The sequence below is a fragment of the Eublepharis macularius genome, chromosome 12, assembly GCF_028583425.1.
Source record: "Eublepharis macularius isolate TG4126 chromosome 12, MPM_Emac_v1.0, whole genome shotgun sequence".
Taxonomy (NCBI): domain Eukaryota; kingdom Metazoa; phylum Chordata; class Lepidosauria; order Squamata; family Eublepharidae; genus Eublepharis; species Eublepharis macularius.
The window spans coordinates 775993-794647 of record NC_072801.1 but is presented as its reverse complement, the minus strand read 5'-3'; the positions used below and the strand labels follow the sequence as shown (position 1 = coordinate 794647).

Below are 18655 nucleotides of genomic sequence, written 5' to 3'. Positions count from 1 at the left end.
ACTCTCTAGGCAGCTCTTGGAGAACCCTCGGGTGAGTTCAGGAAGGCAGGGGCTGATTTCCATTGGTGATGTCACCTTGGTTCCTAAAACGAATACGCTAAAGGCTGACCCAGCAGCGTTGCTAGCGATTCGTTTGCAAAACAAAATCCAGCCCCCCCCCATCGTGCCACATAATTTCTGTTGCACCAGGGGAAGTACCCTAAAGGTCTTTGTCTGGGGTAGGAGCATCCCCCCAATCCAAAATAATCTGGAGGAAAGATGACACGGCCCTCCGTCCTTGCCTGACTGCAAAGACATTTGCAACCCTTTAAACCTTCCACCCTAGGTGTGTGGGGGGGTGGAGCCTGGGGAGGGCGGGGTTTGGTTGCAGGGACCCCAGTGAGGATGCCAGACATGGAGCCCAACCCCCATAGCAGCCATTTCCGCCAAGGGGACACATCACTGTCACCTGGAGCACAGCTGGAATTTCGGGAGAGTTCCAGGTTCCACCTGGAGGTTGGCAACCACACCCACAGCTCTCCTTTTGGCTCGGGCTGCCCAGCCCCAAAGGCTTCTGCTTTCCACTCCGTGTCGTGGGGGTGTCATGGGAGAGATTTGAGGAGGCCCTTGGCGTGCCCAACTTGCCGGCAAAGATCTGGGTGGACTTGTCGTGTCACAGGAGCACTTTTTACTGCAGGCGGAGAGGTCCGTGGCCCCAACTCCACGGAGAGCTCCCCGTGGTTTCCGAGAGTGGGGTGTGTGGGGTGTTCCCATCAGGGGACTTCTTTTTGGCTCTCTCGGCTGAGGCCGTGGCGCACCCCCCTCTAGCGGAGGCCTGGGAGCCAGGCAGCCCCGATGAAGAGCGTCCTCTGCCCTGTGTGCACTGAGGGGAGCAAGCCGGAGGCTGGCTTTAAGTGAGCTCAATTACTGTCAGGTAATGATGATTAATTTACAATTAAGGGCCTCCAAAGGGTAGCCAGTGTGTTAAGTAACCATCCATCTTACCTTGACTGTAGTGGCCATCCACCCCTCCTCCCCCTCTCCCAGGCACCAGCCTCCTCTGCTCCTGGCTAGCCAGCAACAGCCAGGCCTCCTGGCCTGGCTGCCCCTTGGGCCATCCCTCCTGGCTTCTGGCCGGCCCTGCTCCCTTTCCGCTTCCTCGGATGGGGCCTGGAGGGGGCTGTGCTGGCAGCACGTGCAACAGGTGGTGAGTTCCGCACCTGCAGATTGTCAGCGCGGTGGGCCAGCTGAGACTCCAGTTCCCCATCTGGGGCTCCCCAGTGGCCTCTGCCTGTCTTCTATGCCCCTTGGCAGAGCTTTGCTGGGGAAGCACCCAGGGCCAAAGGCCACTCAGGAGAGAGCCGTGACCAGCCCAAGGAGTGGCAGGAAGTGGGGGGATTCTCCTCTCTTCCTCTCAGCACCAAGGCTCAGGTTGGGTTGCCAGCTCTGGGTTAAGAAATTCCTGGACATGTAGGGAGTGGCGCTTGGGGAAGGTAGGATTTGGGGAGGGACCTCGGCAGGGTAGAATGCCACGGAGCCCACCCTCCAAAGGAGCCATTTCCTCCAGGGGATCTGATCTCTGTTGCCTGCAGATCGCTTGTAATTCCAGGAGATCTCCAGCCACCACCTGGAGGTGGGCAGCCCTCGGTTCTGGCCCACTGTGGGCTCTTGGGCAAGGCTACCGGCTGGCCTCCCACCCGCACGTAGCTTCCTTGAAGGCAGTTAGATTGCTGCAAGAGCATTGGCTGCCTCTGTTATCAGGAGCATTTGCTCAGAACGGACATCTTGTTCCAGATGAATGAGCTGCTTCATTCTGGTTTGCGTTCCGCAGGGCTGTTTATGCTCAGAGTGTCCATAAAAATGTTATTTTAGGCCTGACGTTGAAGCATATGAATAAAATGTCGCTCTGGTTCAAAAGTACAGCCGCCGTGGCCATTTGGCTTGTTGCTAATTTGCTCCTCCTCCTCCTCCTCCTCCGTGGAGATAACGAGACCTCCCTGTGAGCTTGTTACTCACTGGACTCCTCCGCTGCGTGTGCAGCCGGCCTTTGTCTGGCTGGAGTGCTTCAATTACGTTTCATTAGCCTGAAGAATAAAAGCCTTTCCCTCTCCAATGGGGGAAGATTTCTGAATGGGCCTGCCTGAGTCATCAGTGTGTTGACACAGCCTGGCTTCTCGATGGCAGCCCACAATCTGGGCTGGCCCGGCTGGCCCCAATTAGCTCCCCCGAGCCTGCTCACACGCCCCTTGCTCACGCTTGTCGCTGGCCGGCAGCTGCTGGCTGTCGAAAATACTTGAGCATCTTTGCAGAGGGATCATTTTTTAATAGATTCCACCTACAAAAAAGAGCTGACTGGCAGCTTCCAAAACTGAGGGAGATTTATTTTTAATCAGTGCCTGCAGAATGCTGGAGCCAAATTCCCAATGCCTTGTTCCAAGCAGGCCTACAGGGGTCTCCAGCTGGCCGGCCGGCCGGCCCTGCGGGCAACCGTGCCAGCCTTCACCCCCCTTAACCTTATCGGTGCCAGCGACACCTGTCCAGTGGCAGGGTTAGTTCCTGTGATTAGGCACGGAGGAGCTCGCTGCCGTCCTCCAGGAGGGAAGCAGCATCCGTGGTGCGCAGCCACGCCGTTATTCAGGAGGCACCACACTCAGTGGGTCCACCCAGCAGGCAGCACCGATGCCCTCCCGTTTCAGCAATGACCGTGTCATGGGCAGTGGGGTGCTTGGCGAGCCGTGGGTTGGCCCTTGGCCCTCAGTCTGAGAGAGACTCCTTGGCAAGGGGGCATCTGCAGAGGAATGCCCTGAATGCCCGTCTGTGAAGTCTGTGGCAGCCTGTCAGTGGGCTCAGCCGGGCAGCTGAGATGCCATAGAGCTGAGGGAAGATGAGAATATTCTCCCTGCCCCTTTGCAGGGCAGCTGAGCTCTCGGCCAGGCGCTCATATTTCCCGGAAAGAGCGGCCAGGGTCTACGAGGGAGCCAGTTACACCTGACACACGGAAGTGGGAAACCCTAACCCCAGCCAGGGGTTCGTTAAAAGGCAAGAGCCCAGGCTCCGAAGCAGGGCTGCAGGCAGCAGGGGCTCCTGCGCCCCGTCCCTAGCTTCAGATCGCCTCCCCCGGCAGCTTTTCTCCCTGCAAAAGGAGAGTTTTGAGGTGGAAAAATCACCGCGGAGGGGTGCTAAGCAGTCTGCTCATCCCCAGTAGCTGCTTTGCATTAACAAACACCATCGGACATCAGGAAGAAATATCCTGGAATGACACAGAGCAGACTCTTGGACTGCAGCCAGCTCCCTGGACGCACCCAGCGAACTGGGTCCTGGTCAGAGGCAGTCGGGCCCTGCATGCCGGTGCCGGGAGGCAGCAGCAGGGGTGGGGGGGAAGGCCCCGGCCTCTGGGCCCTGTTTTGGGAGCAGGATGCTGGAGAGGGTGAACTCTCACCGGTCTGATGCACCTGGGCGAAGAGGCGAACCTTTGAAGGATGACTTAATGAACATGAAATCACATTTTTGATATCCTTTTCTAGGTGATACCTCATTGTTTGTGAAGAAGCTGATGAAGGCTGAGGAGGACTTGGTGTGAGGGTCAGTCCCAAACAGGCGGGCTTCTCTTGCAGCGGCTCGTCCTGAGGCGGGGGGGGGGGATGCCTGCTCGGGGCAGCTGCCTCTTGCTGGACCCCTGCCTTCCTCGCAGCCCCTTCCAGACAGAGGATCCCCATTTGCAGACAATGAGGAGGAGGAGGAAGGGCCTGCGCTGCTGCTCTCAGCAGTGGCAGAAGTGTTGTGACAGTTCACAAGATGGACATTAAATCGCTGGAGCGAAGGAGAGTGGCGTGCATGCCAGGCAGGCTTGGGGAGAGGAAGCCAAGCTGTTCCAGCTGCACTGACTGTGTGATCCAGAGTTGGAATGAGCATCATAAATCTTGATTATTCTCTGTCTCTGCCGATTTGAACCAAATGCCTTGGACAAGATGGAGTCTGCATCTTGCTGAAAACTGCAAAAAATCTGATTAAATGTACAAACTGATATAAATAATACTCTATCTGTGTTAATGCCCAAACTGTCACCCTCGGTGTGCAAGCACGGGCAGGTGCTCCTCCTCATGCAACTGGGCAGGTTGCGCCCCCCCCCCACCTCCAGCCCTGTTCTGGCTGCCACAGTTGCTCCGTCACGTTCACAGCCATTAGAATTCAGTCAATTACCAGCCACATTGCTGGCTCTGATTGCCCCTCCGTTACAATTAAGCCCCCTATAGAAAGATGGAAGGGCCAGGCCATCACAAGGCAAGTCAGCCAATGAAGGGCGCGGAGAGGGGGGGGTTCAGGCTTGTGAACAGGGAGGATGCTGGAAGCTGGAGAAATACCATGAGCAGCAAACAACTCTGTGCTCTGCCTGGAGCAAGGCAGACACACGCAGTGCCCTTTGACGCTGCCATGCCTGGCAGATGCCCCCAGGTTCTGGGAATTAGGTGCTTCTGGAGGCCAGCAGAGTGGGCGAGGGAGGCAATATTGGGCCTGAAGGCGGGTAGGCAGCGCTCTCTCTGAGGAAGAGGGGAGAATGACCCCCAGCCAGTGTGGCATGGTGGCTGCTGCCACTCAAAGCTGGACAGTGATGCCCAGTGTGGGACACGGGTGCCACTGGGGTGAGCCTTGGGCCCCCTTGCTTTCAGGGGGTCTTGAATGGCCCAGGGCCTCCCACAGGAGCTCCAGCCTGGTTGGCAGGCACAGCCCATGCAGGTCTCCCCCTCGGCTCTCCCTGTGGCAGCTGCTCAGGAAGCAAAGTCTGCCCTTCCATTCTTGGGAAACAATTATCTAGCAGTATTTCTTCCCAAAACAAAGAGCCAAAGGGGCTTCAACAGACCCCAGCTGACCCCAGGAGGCCCAGCCGTGGCACCACTTCAGAAGCAGCCGCCTCGCATCACAGGGGCAAGCTCGCCTTGGAGCAGCCTCACCTTTCGTGACTGGCCCTGCCAACCCCGGTGACAGTGGGGTCACCGCCCTGTCTCAGAATGCCGCAACGCCTGCCGGCTCAGCAAGGTTGCGACCCTGCAGCACTGGTCCCCGTGAGCCAATGGTCTCTCTCCATCGGCCAGCAGCCCCTTGCTTGCTTCTGGCCCTCCCAGTGAGCTCAGCCAGCTGTGGAGGGGAAGAGGGTGGCAGAATGTCTCCTGGACAAGGGGGTCCTTGGTGCTGACATCAAAAATGTCCCTCGGATGGTGCCGAGTTTCCTGCCAGGCATGTTTCCATTTTGCATACAGGAGATGCTAACATGGTCAAATGGTAGTACACCAAAGTCAGGTGGAATGGAAGGAGCATTGGACAAGGCCTTGGGAGACCCAGCCCCAAACCTCTCTCTGTCAACCCCACAGAGCAGCGCACAGCCTGCGGCAGCTTCCCGTGCTCCCCCCACCCCAGTCTGAAAGCACAAAGCCAGTCTCGTAGTGGCCCATCCTAGCTTCTTGGATCTGTTTGCCATTCTCCAGTCTTCCTGCACAGCTGGTAACAGGCAGTCGAGGGTCTTTCTCTGTGGCCAGTCTCTCCTGGGAGTTGGTGCCCGTGGCTCTTCTCGTGCCAGAGGCTCTGGCCCACGTGACGTCCACAGCAAGGGCTGGAGCATATCGGCGGTGCTCTTCCCAAAAGCTTTGAGGCTGATCCAGCAGGGGCAGCTACATTTAGAGGGCCATTATTTTCTACCTGCTCTTTTTGGTGGGAGTAAATTTCCCTGCAGATGAAACTGAACTTTTCGCTATGGAGATCTTTGGTATTACATTTTTAACACTCCCGTTTGACAACCTTCCTCTCTCCTCGGGAGCAGCAGCCCCTCTCAGGGGGAAATCAGAATGACCTGAATCTCACAGCTGAGTCAAATCAATATTCCTTGCAGTTTGGGCAAGAAACTATCCTCCACTGTTGCTCTCCTGTTTGAAACTGGCTTTTCCAGTGACTGCAACTGTAATATTAATATTGGGCATTAGGAACCCTTATTTGGCAGGACTGCAGGATTTACTGGGAAAGTCAGAGAGCAAGATTTGGATCTAGTAGCTCTTTAAAGACCCGCAAGATTTCCAGGGTATAAACTTTTGAGAATCAAGCTCCCTTTATCAGATACCTTCATCAGATACAGGAGCTTGACTCTTGAAGGGTTATACCCTGGAGATCTGCTTGGTCTTGAAGGTGCTACCGGGCTCTAATTTTGCTCCTCTACTTGACTGTCCACCTGAAATGATCTTTGGGAAAGCCACCTGTCCTGATGGCTTGGATGTCTCTGTGTCCTTGGGCCAGAAAGGAGACTGCAAAGGCGGCAAGGGCTGTTCCACACCCAGTGGCCCTCTGTGACTTTTTCTCAGGCCTCGATGTAGCCCCTCCCAAGGACCAGTCTGGCTCACCCCCCACCCCCACCCCCGGCCACCCCCGTGTAGCAAATGCCACCTCCCCTTTCATGGACTTTAGCTTTGGCTTTGGCAGAGGGCTGTTGAGTTGCATCAGAAATGAGGTGCCCCAGAGCAGAGGAATGCAGAAGTCCAGATGTTTCCACTGAGGCATCATAAGGCACCACCTGGCTGGAACTACAAGCCCTATCGAGTGCCCATCCGATGAAGCTGCATGAAGCAGGTCTCCTGTTCCAGCTGACACACACAAATGCTTTCATGGAAGGCTTCTCAAAGCTGCTTAGAGGTTTAACAAGAAGGGAGCCAGGTTTTAAAACTCCTAATGGTGCATCTGTGGATTGCACTTCAGCCTCAGTGCAGGCTGAGCCCCAACCCCCTCCCTGCCCTGGCTACCTGGGGTCAAGGCGGCTTCCTGTCCTACGGGGGGGCCACTGTGCCCACAATCGCCTCTGCCCCTGAGGTGGGAGTGGGAGGGCACGAGAGAAGCCCGGTTTTCTCTGGCAGAGCTGGGCGCCTGCTGCTGCTGCCCGAGCTGCGATGGCTGCTGACCTGGGGAACGTTTCATCCTCTGCACAGGGTGGGACCCTGCAGACACACATGGATGCTTTGCAGAGATGTTTCTCGGAAGCCTCAGGTGGCAGAGGCTGGGGTGCTCAGCTGCTGTGTATCAGCAAGAAGAATTTGTGCTTTGTCCTTGTGTGCTTCTATAACTGGCACACATTCTCCCATCATCAGGTACCCTCCCCCCCTCCCCTCCCCCCCCGGATTTCCTCATCAGTCCCAATCTCCTTTTCCCTGGCAAGTTCTAGGTGGCTTCTTGGCAGCTCTGCCACTAGTCCTGCAGAGATCCTTCGTTGCCAGAGAGGGGAAGGAGGAGAGGCCCCCTGTGACGTTTAGCGGAAGGGCTTGGATCCAGCCTGGCCGGAAAGACCCTGCCAAGGCCTGTGAAAGGCTGGGTTCTTGTTCCCACCCAGCGGGGAGGAGGGGGCAGCATCGACTGGTGGCAGCTCCATCCCCGTAGCACCACCGGAGAAGTGGGCAGGCTCCTGGAGAGGCCAGTTGCCCTGGCTGAGTCCCGTCCTCTGGCCAGCGGTGTGGGGCTTCCTGCCTGCTCCCGAGCGCTCTGCCCTGCTGCCCCAGCCGAGTGGGGGCTGCATCATGGCAAGTCGTTGCTGCTGGGAAGCTCTGCGAGGGGGAGGAGGGGGAGCCCACACAGCCCCTCCCTGCCTTGGCTCTGCTCGCCTCCTCAGCAGTGGGTGGTGGCTTTGCTGCTTTAATGGCCGAGGCAGAGTGTGGCTGCCAGGGAGGAGCTCGGGACGAGGGATGAGCGGGGTGGCGAAAGGAGCTGCCAGCAGTTTCTCTGCAGTGCAATCAAAGGGCCCTTTCTGGAGGGTGCAGGACTAGCTGCGGATCAAGCCTCGCGTGGTGCCGGAGGGCCCCCGGTGACCAGTGGCTGCTGCTGAATGAGGCCGACCTTTGCTGAGAGCCAGGGGTTCACGGAGGCCCTGGGATGGCTGCCACTACGAAACCTTGAGGGAGAGGCAAGGCTCCCTGTCCACTGCCCTCGGAATCCTGTCTTGACTGGACAAGTAGAAGCAGGACATTCGGGGTGTGTTTATGTTCCTGCCAGCTGCACAGCACGATTCTGGCCCAAAGTAATAGATGGGAATTTGGGCACCGATTTTACCAGGGGATTTTGTCTTACTTGTAGAGAAGTGAGGCTTGCTGATCTCCTAGCAGAAAATCTGCCTCTTTATGGGAGGATTGGAAAGTAGCCAACGGAACACTGCTTTTTACAAAGAGGAATCCAGGGGACCAGTAAATCACCAGCCCAGCATCTGTTCCTGCTCAGTTGGTAGGAAGTGCCATTAAAGAGAGATTTATGAAGCTTCTAGAGGAGGAATAAGCTGTACCGAGAGGGATTCAGCATGGCTTCTGGAGAGGAGATGCCCTGCCTCCCTAGCCTTTGGGATTATCAACAAATGTGGGTCAAAGTGACTTAGCAGAAAGTAGGAATCCATTGACCCCCAACACAGAGCTGGAAGCAGAGTGGCTTGACTCATTTACCAATGAATTTGGGCTGAATGGAGCCTCCATGTCCAGAGGCAGTTTGCAACTGTCTCCTAGTTGTTGAGGCCATGTCAGAGTGTCCCTTCTTGTGGGTATCTGTCTGGCATCACTGGAATGGGACCTGGACGGGGCCTCCTTGGCCAGATGCTCAGAGGTTTCCTTTTGCGCTGCCATTTGGGGCTCAGGCTGCTGTCCGCTCTCCACTCCCTTGCTCATTTGGGGCTTGGGCTGTTGTAATGTCACAAATCCCCCCTCCATTAAGGGATGCTCTGGACAATGCCCCCCTTTCTCCTTGCAGTTCCAGTGGGGGGTTGAAGCATGGCATCTCCTGGGTTCCATGGCAGGAAGACCTTTCCATTGGCATGGTGGGGGGGGGAGAGGCTTGGGGCTAAAGCGAGATGGGAGGAGGAGGAGGAGATTGCATTTCCTCGCTAACCAGAGGACTGACACATTTTCCAAGCCCACCTTTCAGTTGCTGTAGCAACCTGATCCTTCCTTTCTTTCATCTGCTTTTAATGATCCTATCAGTTTGCAGCTCAGTCAGGGCTGCTGTGAGCACCTTGGCAGTTACCGTAACCCTCTCAGACACCTTCTCCTGGCCGGCTCCTCACTCTCCAAGGAGGGAACTGTGGGCATGCTCTGACAGTGTCTCCGCTTGAAACAGAGTCCGCAGTCAAGATGCCGGTCCTTGGTCACAGATGATATCCCTTCCTTAGGCATTCTGGAGGCTGCAGTGCCTGCTGGGGTCCCGTTTTGTTTCCCTGCCTTTGGGACCCCTTTGCCTCACAGAGAGGGCACGTCCATTCTCTGGGGCAGTTGTCGCTGTCCCCTCTTCGTGAGAGAATCCTGAACCCCATCTGCATGGGCCAATTTCACCACTTCAGTTCCCATACTGCAGTGTTGTTGTTGTTTTGTGCACATTTGCACTCCCGCCGCTATGCAGCTTTTCCACGGCTTTCCTGGAGCTTTTATACCCTGAGTGTTTTTTTTTCCAGTTTGCCGTTTCCCTATGCACACACTTACTCTTTTAGCGTTCCGCCCTCTTCTGCCCCTCTTCCACCCTCTGCCAGCCCACTTCATTGTGATTGGCCACTGTTGTCTATCCAGCCACTCTCTCCCCCTCTGTTTCATTCTTCCGCCTCGCCTCTTTCCTGTCCATTTTACATACCATTCCTTTAAAAAAAATTTATCCGGCATAGGATCAATGCATCAACGGGCTGAGAGGGAGAAATTGAGAAATAGCTTGATCCGGCGTTCCAACAACGCAACCATTCATTGTGTGCAGGAAGGAAGGAAGGGCTGTCGTTGTGATGTCACCGATGATGGCATTGGTGACAAAAGCGCCAGCACTCATCAATTCTGATGTATTTTGACAAAAAAGAGTGGCACCACACTGGCCCCAAATGAAAGGTGTGAAGGGTCCCAAACAAGCCAATTCCCTGCCTTTTGCCTTGACTTCTGGGATAGTGAGGAATTATGTCCCCAGTGCAGAAGGTTGAGCTGTGGGTCAGATTCAGATGCAAGACACAAGACTCTGGGACAGCTGGGAAGGATTGAAGAATGAACAGATTTTGTGGGTTTTTAAAAAATATATATTGAATTTTATATTTTGTACAGATTTTTAAAAACTTTCTCTCCTTGGTGCTTTCCACCCTCGGGACAAGGTGCCTGTGTACTGCTACAGAGACCTGCCCTGAGCCTAATGGGTTGGGAAGGGCTGTCCATTTGCTGTCCTCTGCTGGGGCGGGGGCAGGGGAGGGGGGGCTGGGAGCCTCCAGGGCTGGTCCGCTGATGTCGAGAGAGAGGCCTGCACAGCTCTGGGGGCAAAGGAGGCCTTGCTGCAGTGGGACCTGCTTTCAACCCAGCTTCAGCCCCTCTGGGACCTCCAGCTCTAGCAGAGGCTCTCCGGGGGCTCAGGCCAGCGCCACGCCCTGCGCATGGGGGCTGAACGGCCACTGTCGGAAGTGATGTCCAGCTAGAAGTGCCCATGGCCTGATCCAGCCGGGCTTCCTGGAGGCTTCTCTCTTTTAACCAGGGACTGAACAAGAACCTTCTGCAGGCGGAACGTGCCTGGTTCCACTGTGGTGGTGACCCCGTCCCTCTCTAATGGAGCCATCTGGGAGGCCGAGGATATGTCTTCACAAAGCACTTTCTGAGCTGTGTTTAAGGGAGGTTAAAAACCCAGGGAATTAGAGCCATATGCACCCATTCTGGAGTGGCAGCTGCAGGGCTTGCGTTGCTTATGCCAAGGGATTGCAGGCCATGCCTGGCGTCGGTGGTGTGGCTCGGGAGAGATTAACATTATTTTCAGCATTAAGCACAACATTTCAGAGTTAATGCTTTCAGTCTTGAATATGGATTCAGAGGCCAGGAAGAGATTTACAAGACATTACATCTGTGCAAATTGCAGCAGAAACCAAGGCCTTTTCCTTTCTCTCCTGACCCCCTGAACAGATTCAACAAGAGATTTGACTTGGGGGCTCAGAGCAAATAGACTTTGGTTTTCAAGCTGATTGTCACCTTTAGTGTCGGGCAAACTCAGGCCCATGGAAGGGCCTCGCCCGTATGACTGGAATGCGGAAAGAGCACCTTGGCTGCAGAGCCCAAGAACGCCCAGTGAGGGAAGCCACAGGGCACCCCTCTGGTCTGGAGGGGGAAACAGATGTTGTTGTGGTCTCCCCTCCATGTAGTCCTTGGAGGCAAGTGAGTATTGTGTAGTGGTTAAGAGTGAGCCAGTTTGGTGTAGTGGTTAAGAGTGGCAGGACTATACGCTGAAGAACTGGGTTTGATCTCCCACTCCTCCACTTGAAGCCAGCTGGGTGACTTTGGGTGAGTCACAGCTCTCTCGGAGCTCTCGCAGACCCACCCACCTCATGGGATAATAATTGTGGGGATAATAACAACACTGACTTGTTAACTGCTCTGAGTATGGCACTAATAATAATAATAATAATAATAATAATCGATTTATATACCGCCCTTCAGGGCAACTTAATGCCCACTCAGAGCTGTTTACAAAGTATGTCATTATTATCCCCACAACAAAACACCCTGTGAGGTGGGTGGGGCTGTGACAGAGCCAAGGTCCCCCAGCTGGCTTCAAGCCGAGGTGTGGGGAATCAACCCGGGCTCTCCAGATTAGAGTCCGGGGCTCTTCACCACTACCCCAAACTGACTCATCTGTCCTGAAGCCCGGTATAGAAGCACAAGGTTATTCTTGCTGCCCCCCCGCCCCCCCCACCTGGGGGCTGGGGGGGGCAGTGCTCTGGAGGAGCCCCAGCTAAACGCCCCCTTTCTGTACCCGAGGCATAAGACTGCGCTTGACGGCGCGCCCAGTGTCAAGCAGGATCGCAGGAGCCTCCCGCCTGGAGCGAACCCAGCGCCTACTCGGAGAGAAACGGCAGCTGCGGCAGAAACGGGGTGATCTGGCTGGAAACGAGTCCCACGCGGGGACTGGCCCCCTGCCGACGCACAGATCTCTCAACGGGCCCGTTCAAGAGTCGGAGGCCTTCGGACGCCGGCCGTGTCGAGGCGCCATTCAAGCACCGTCCCCGCTCCTCCCGGAGGCAGCCTTTGCCGCCGCCCAGCGTGGCAGGCCGGCGGGAGGGAGGCGCGCCTGTGGCCCGCAGAAGCTGCCGGGGGCCCTCGCGCCGGGGTTCCGGGTTTGCGTCCCGGGCCGAGCCCAGCCGGCGCTCCCTCTGGCTGGGCTGGCTGCTGCGCCCCCCGAGGCCGCCGTCGCCCGAGGCGCTCCCTCGCAAGGGTGGCGCCTTCTCTGGGCCCCGCCGCCGGCCTCCAGATTGGGGACCAGGCAGGAGGCGCGCCGGCCTTCCCCGGGGACGTGACGAGGCGCGCCCTTCCCGCGCCCCGGCGGCCTCTTCTGCTCCGCGGGCCCTTGCTCTTGGCGCTGCAGGAGCGCCAGGCGGGAGGCAGAGGGGCCGGGCCGGGCCACTGGCGGGCCCTCCGCCCTCCCTGCAGAGTTTCCCTGGGGCTGCACAGCCCCGCTGCCTCGCCCCCTCCTCGGGTCTGATCCGCTGCCCTCGCGGCCGCCACCCCGGCCCGGCCCGGCCCTCTGAGGCTGCCGGGGGGGGGGGGCGCTGCGGGCCGGCGGCCTCCTCTCGTCTAAGGCAGAGCCCCTGCCTGGGAAACCGACCCCCCCCCCGCAGTTAATTATTGGCGGCGCATGTGAATGCGAGATAAAAGAAAAGCCGTTCCTCTTTGCGCACAAGATAGTAAATAAATTTAATTATGGGACAAGAAGCAGGGGATCTTCCTCTACGTTAAGTTTTATTAGCAGCGACATTTAAAAGCATGTCATTCTAACAAAGAGGTCTTGTGTAATCCTAAATGTACCACTTTGGTACAAGGCTGCGAAGTGAATAGACTTAACCGAGCAGATGGCTCGCTGCTCAGGCAGGTATGGGACAGCTTTATTGTCAATTAGCTTTTGTCTCCATACGCCAGTGGCAAAGCGACTGCATAATGGCCTCTCAAGTCCAGCTTTAAGGCGTGACGTGCCCTGGGGATGAAGGGCCAGAGGCACCCACGTCCCACTCGGCAGGGCTGCGTGCCTTGCCGATCTCAGCTCCCCTTGACTTTCTAGGCAGGAAGCCTGGACTCGCTGGCTAACCCTTTCCCCACTCTCTCTTGCCTTCCAGAGATGTGATGCCCAAGACCCTGGAAGGACAGCTCACCATGGAGAAAACGCCCAGCTATTTTGTCACCAGTGAGGCTCCCAAGCGCATCCACTCCATGGCCAAAGACACCAAGCTGATTGTGGTGGTGCGCAACCCAGTGACCAGAGCTATCTCCGACTACACACAAACCCTCTCCAAGAAGCCAGACATCCCTACTTTTGAGGTGCTGGCCTTCAAGAACCGAACACTTGGGCTGATCGACGCCTCCTGGAGTGCCATCCGGATCGGGATCTATGCACTGCACCTAGAGAACTGGCTCCAGTATTTTCCTCTCTCACAGATCCACTTTGTTAGCGGCGAGCGGCTCATTGCAGATCCTGCCGGGGAGATGGCCAAAGTGCAAGACTTTCTGGGTCTCACGAGGGTGGTGACAGAGAAATTCTTCTACTTCAATAAGACCAAGGGGTTCCCTTGCCTCAAGAAGCCCGAGGACAGCAGCGCTCCCCGGTGCCTTGGCAAGTCCAAAGGCCGAACTCACCCCACGATAGACCAGAACGTGATCCAGAGGCTGCGGAAGTTTTACAAGCCCTTCAACGTCATGTTTTACCAAATGACAGGAGAGGATTTCCAATGGGAGCAGGAAGAGGAGGAGAAGTGAAGCCCGGAGGGAGGTGCCGTCTCCTCTCCAGTGGTAAGCGGCTTCATCGGAAGGGAGCGCAGAGCTTCCCGCAAGACCCACAGTTTCCCCACAGCAAGCCTCCAACTCTTGCCTACAGCAGCACCCGGGGAAGGCTGGTTGGGGATTGGCTGCCGGGTGGGGATCCATTGTTGGGCTGGACTCCGCGAATTGCTGGGATTTTCTTTTTCTGAACCCCCCCCCCAAAAAAAAAGCTGTGTAGGAATTCCCTTTTGTTTGTCTGTTTGGGGAAGCCATCTTAATTTGGAGGGAGTTGGGAATATTTTCAGAGCTGACCATCAGATCACAAGTCTGTGTGACAAACCCGCCAAGGGACATCAGCCTTTTCCCTACCCTGCAGAGGCTCCACTTGGCTCCACGCCCCTGAAACTCCCAGGCTCTGAACCAAAGTGAACAGGACTGGGGGCTCCAGGCCTTTTCAGTGGCTTCAGGCAGGGCACACTGGGCCTTAGGACTGGAGCAGTTACGTGAACTTAATTTGTCCCATGTTGGCAGGAGGGCTCCGTTCCTCTGTTCCAGGATGGGGGCATTTCTTTCCTCACTCCTCCCTCTTTGCCCAATGAGGTTTAAAAATAGGATCTGACTGAAAGTTCTCCTTTTCCTGCCAACCTCCAAACCCAGAAATTATTGATGGTTGTTGGGGGTTTTCCGGGCTGTATTGCCGTGGTCTTGGCATTGTAGTTCCTGACGTTTCGCCAGCAGCTGTGGCTGGCATCTTCAGAGGTGTAGCACCAAAAGACAGAGATCTCTCAGTGTCACAGTGTGGAAAAGATGTAGGTCATTTGTATCTACTCAGGAGGGGTGGGGTTGAGCTGAGTCATTCTGTAAGAGTTTCCCAGGGTGTGGAATGCTAATGGCGGGAGGCTTCACTGTATCCTGAGGCGGTTCTTTTGCATATGGATTGGTGCTTGATGTGCTAATCTTCTCTGCAGGGCTATTGTCGGGTGTGGAGTGTTTTGTTGGCCTGGTGTTTTTCAGAACTGGAGCCCATGCTCTGTTCATTCTTAAGGTTTCTTCTTTCCTGTTGAAGTTTTGCTTATGCTTGTGAATTTCAATGGCTTCCCTGTGCAGTCTGACAAAGTAGTTGGAAGTGTTGTCCAGTATTTTGGTGTCCTGGAATAAGATACTGTGCCCTGTTTGAGTTAGGCTATGTTCAGCCACTGCTGATTTTTCAGGCTGTCCAAGTCTGCAGTGTCTTTCATGTTCTTTTATTCTTGTCTGGATGCTACGCTTTGTGGTCCCGATGTAAACTTGTCCACAGCTGCAGGGTATACGGTATACTCCTGCAGAGGTGAGGGGGTCTCTGCTGGAGTATACCGTATACCCTGCAGCTGTGGACAAGTTTACATCGGGACCACAAAGCGTAGCATCCAGACAAGAATAAAAGAACATGAAAGACACTGCAGACTTGGACAGCCTGAAAAATCAGCAGTGGCTGAACATAGCCTAACTCAAACAGGGCACAGTATCTTATTCCAGGACACCAAAATACTGGACAACACTTCCAACTACTTTGTCAGACTGCACAGGGAAGCCATTGAAATTCACAAGCATAAGCAAAACTTCAACAGGAAAGAAGAAACCTTAAGAATGAACAGAGCATGGGCTCCAGTTCTGAAAAACACCAGGCCAACAAAACACTCCACACCCGACAATAGCCCTGCAGAGAAGATTAGCACATCAAGCACCAATCCATATGCAAAAGAACCGCCTCAGGATACAGTGAAGCCTCCCGCCATTAGCATTCCACACCCTGGGAAACTCTTACAGAATGACTCAGCTCAACCCCACCCCTCCTGAGTAGATACAAATGACCTACATCTTTTCCACACTGTGACACTGAGAGATCTCTGTCTTTTGGTGCTACACCTCTGAAGATGCCAGCCACAGCTGCTGGCGAAACGTCAGGAACTACAATGCCAAGACCACGGCAATACAGCCCGGAAAACCCCCAACAACCATCGTTCTCCGGCCGTGAAAGCCTTCGACAATACACCAGAAATTATTCTTTCCTGAAAATTGGAAACATGCACCAGCTCTGACTTAAAGTTAAACGTTGACAGGCTGGAATGTGTCCAAAGGAGGGCAACAAAGATGGTGAGGGGTCTCGTGAGAGGTTTCCTATGAGGAAAGATGGACGGAGCTGGGCACGTGTAGCCTGGAGAGGAGGCGACTGAGAGATGATATGAGGGTCCTCTTCAAGTATTGGAAGGTCTGTCACGTAGATGATGGAGTGGAATTGTTTTCTGTTGCCTCAGAGGGTCGGACCAGAGTTGAAATTAAGGCAAAAGAGTTTTTGGCTGAACATGAGGAAGAATTTCTTGATAGAGTGGTTCCTTAGCGAAACAGGCTTCCCTGGGAGGTGGTGGGCTCTCCTTCCTTGGAGATATTTAAGAAGAGGCTAGATGGCCATCTGACAGCTATGATGATTCTGTGATTTCGTATCGGGAGAGAGAGTGCATGAAGGGATGAGCCAATGCGCGGCTCTCATGGCTCTTTCTTACATGCCCAGGGTAATGCCAGTCGCCACTTTGTGGTCAGGAAGAATTTTCCTCCAGGCCCGATTGGCCAGGGATCTTGGAGGTTTTTTGCCTTTCTCTGGGCATAGAGTAGAGGTCACTGACGGAGTGGGGGGGTGATAGCTGTGAATTTCCTGCGTCGTGCAGGGGGCTAGACTAGAGGACCCTTGAAGTCCCTTCTGGCTCTATGTTTCTATGTTTTGCATGTTAGTAAACTCTCATTTCTTTGGCTAAATGAGAATAACAGTATTATGCAGTTTTGTTCTCAGTGTTTAATGGATTCAGGTAGAGGGTTCGTTTTTAAATTTCACCCAAACCAGGAGTGACTGAGTGAGTGAGGGATCCCACTCAGCACTTTGGCTGGGGCCAGAGAATTCATTGGGGCACAGAAGAGGCCCCCGGCCGTTTCTGGTGGGAAGCCCAGCCAGGCAGAGCCCCTCACAGAGTCAAACCTATCGGCCAGCAGAGATGGCAAAGACCATGGCCAATACGAAACTGTAATCAAGACCGCTGGGCACCTCCCCTCTCCCCCCAACCCAAACACCCACACAGCACCCCCATATCTCAGAGGAAGAGGCTCGGATGTGCCGGCTCTTCCTCTACCGCAAGCCTTTCCGGTCAGTCTCTATCAGACAGATCAAGCCAGGAAGCGGCAAAACCAAACTGTTTTCAGCATGAGTGTAAAAGTAGCCCAGCGAGAACTGGCAGTTGCCAGAGTGGTGGCACAGCTGCATCTGGACCGTTTCATGCCATTCAGCCCAGTGGGGGGCGGGGGGGAGGCTCCTTCTTTTGCAAAAAAACCTGAAGAGCATCAAGCCAAGTGGCTGAGCCAGTCAAGCTACCGAAGCCAAACAGGGCAACTGGTACTGGAATAAGCCAGAATTTGCAAAAGGAGAAGCACCAGCCTGTTCCTGTCAGGTGTCTGACAGGAAAGGCAGAAGGCAAAGGAGTGGTTGTCCACAGCGTGCCAGAAGACCTGTCTGTCCTTAACTTCTGCCTTTTCCATTGTACAGAACCTGCTGGCGGCTGGAGAAGCGCCTACCTTTCCTAGCCTGAGATCCATGACCTTTTCTGCCACGTCAATAGCCAAAGCTCCCTTTTTGCACCTGGACAAAGTACACTCGCCTCCCCCATGTTCCCAGAGTAGCAGGGGTCTGAGTGTGGAGGCTGTCCCATGGACACATCTCTGGGACCCTCAGCAGCCCTAGCAGAACCGAGTCTGTGTCTTTGTGGTCTTTGTGCATTCAGAGAGGAAGGATGGATGGCTGCCTATCGAAAAAGGGAAGACCACCGTTTGGCAACAGTTTGTGGAAACCTCGACCTGTTCAGAGTGCCCTTGCTGCGAAAGACAATGTCTGTACTAAGATGTGGTTTTCTCGAAGGGAGAAGAGCTACTTCATGCATCCTGCCTACATCAGCGTATTTCCAGATATTTATTTTTGATATGGCCGGAGCCCTTGAGACCGGCAGGTGGAAGCCAGAGGAAAAAGTCTTTCTATGGAAGCAGGGCTGTTTCGTGGGTGGTGGCGAGAACCGCGCCCAGGTGTTCCTCCCCAAAACAATCTGCAGGGCTTTGTTGGTTTGTGTGACCCTCGGCTTCCCTGCAGAGATGATTTCACTGTGTGGGCATGCTGAGGAAGAAGAGCCAGGTTGTTGGGGTGCCTCCTCAGCTCTGCTCCTCTGCGTTTGCTTGGCAGGACAATTGTCTTCCGAGGAAGCTGCCAGCTCAGAGAATGCTGCCTCTGTGCCCCCCACCCCCCTCTGGTCTCCCCTTTTTAGATGTCAGCATTCTCCTGCACACGAGATTGAATTTTGTATTTGATTTCAATTAGCAAAGCAGAAATTATATTTAATTTTCTACTCAAAGAGACTGGATGATTTATTGTCCTGAGAAGCTTGGGATATAATTGTTCAGAGACTAACAATGGAAGGATTCACAGCTAGACTGCTACGCTGCCTCCCTGGCCGTCACCCCCCCCCCCCCGCCGCGCCTCTGCCTGTCCGTGTCATCATCCTTGACTTGAAAGTTAGGATAATGCCAGATGTGAACCTGGAGCCAAACCGTTCTTCACAATAAAAACATTGCAACTGCTGAACCTCTCTGCTCTTACTTATCCGGGGGGGGGGGGGGGGGGGCGGCGGCTGGGCTGCCTTCTCAACAGTTGTTTTGAGGTTTGTCTCAACCAAAAGGTTCTCTTGTGTCTCCTCTTGTCTCTCTCTCTCTCTCTCCGCCTCCCCTTTGCTCAGAAAAGTACAAGTTAAAGATGGGGGAGTGCAGCACCTGAGGCCAGCCCTGAGGTTCCCTGTTTGGCTTAACCTGTTGCCTCCGAGCTCCAAGGAGGTAAGGTCCAAGCAAGGGAGGGAATGGAT

General features: G+C 55.0%; 1 protein-coding gene across 1 annotated transcript in view; it reads left to right on the top strand.

Annotated features, from left to right (window-relative positions):
- LOC129340731 (heparan sulfate glucosamine 3-O-sulfotransferase 4-like) overlaps window positions 1-18381 on the top strand; it is a 58616-nt gene extending 40235 nt beyond the window's left edge. Inside the window, exons 2-3 of the mRNA XM_054995689.1 lie at window positions 13091-13760; window positions 17299-18381. Coding sequence (XP_054851664.1) covers window positions 13091-13727 — 637 coding nt within the window. The 3' untranslated portion in view covers window positions 13728-13760; window positions 17299-18381. The remainder of the gene's footprint in view (window positions 1-13090; window positions 13761-17298) is intronic.
- The last annotated feature ends 274 nt before the right edge of the window (window positions 18382-18655 follow it).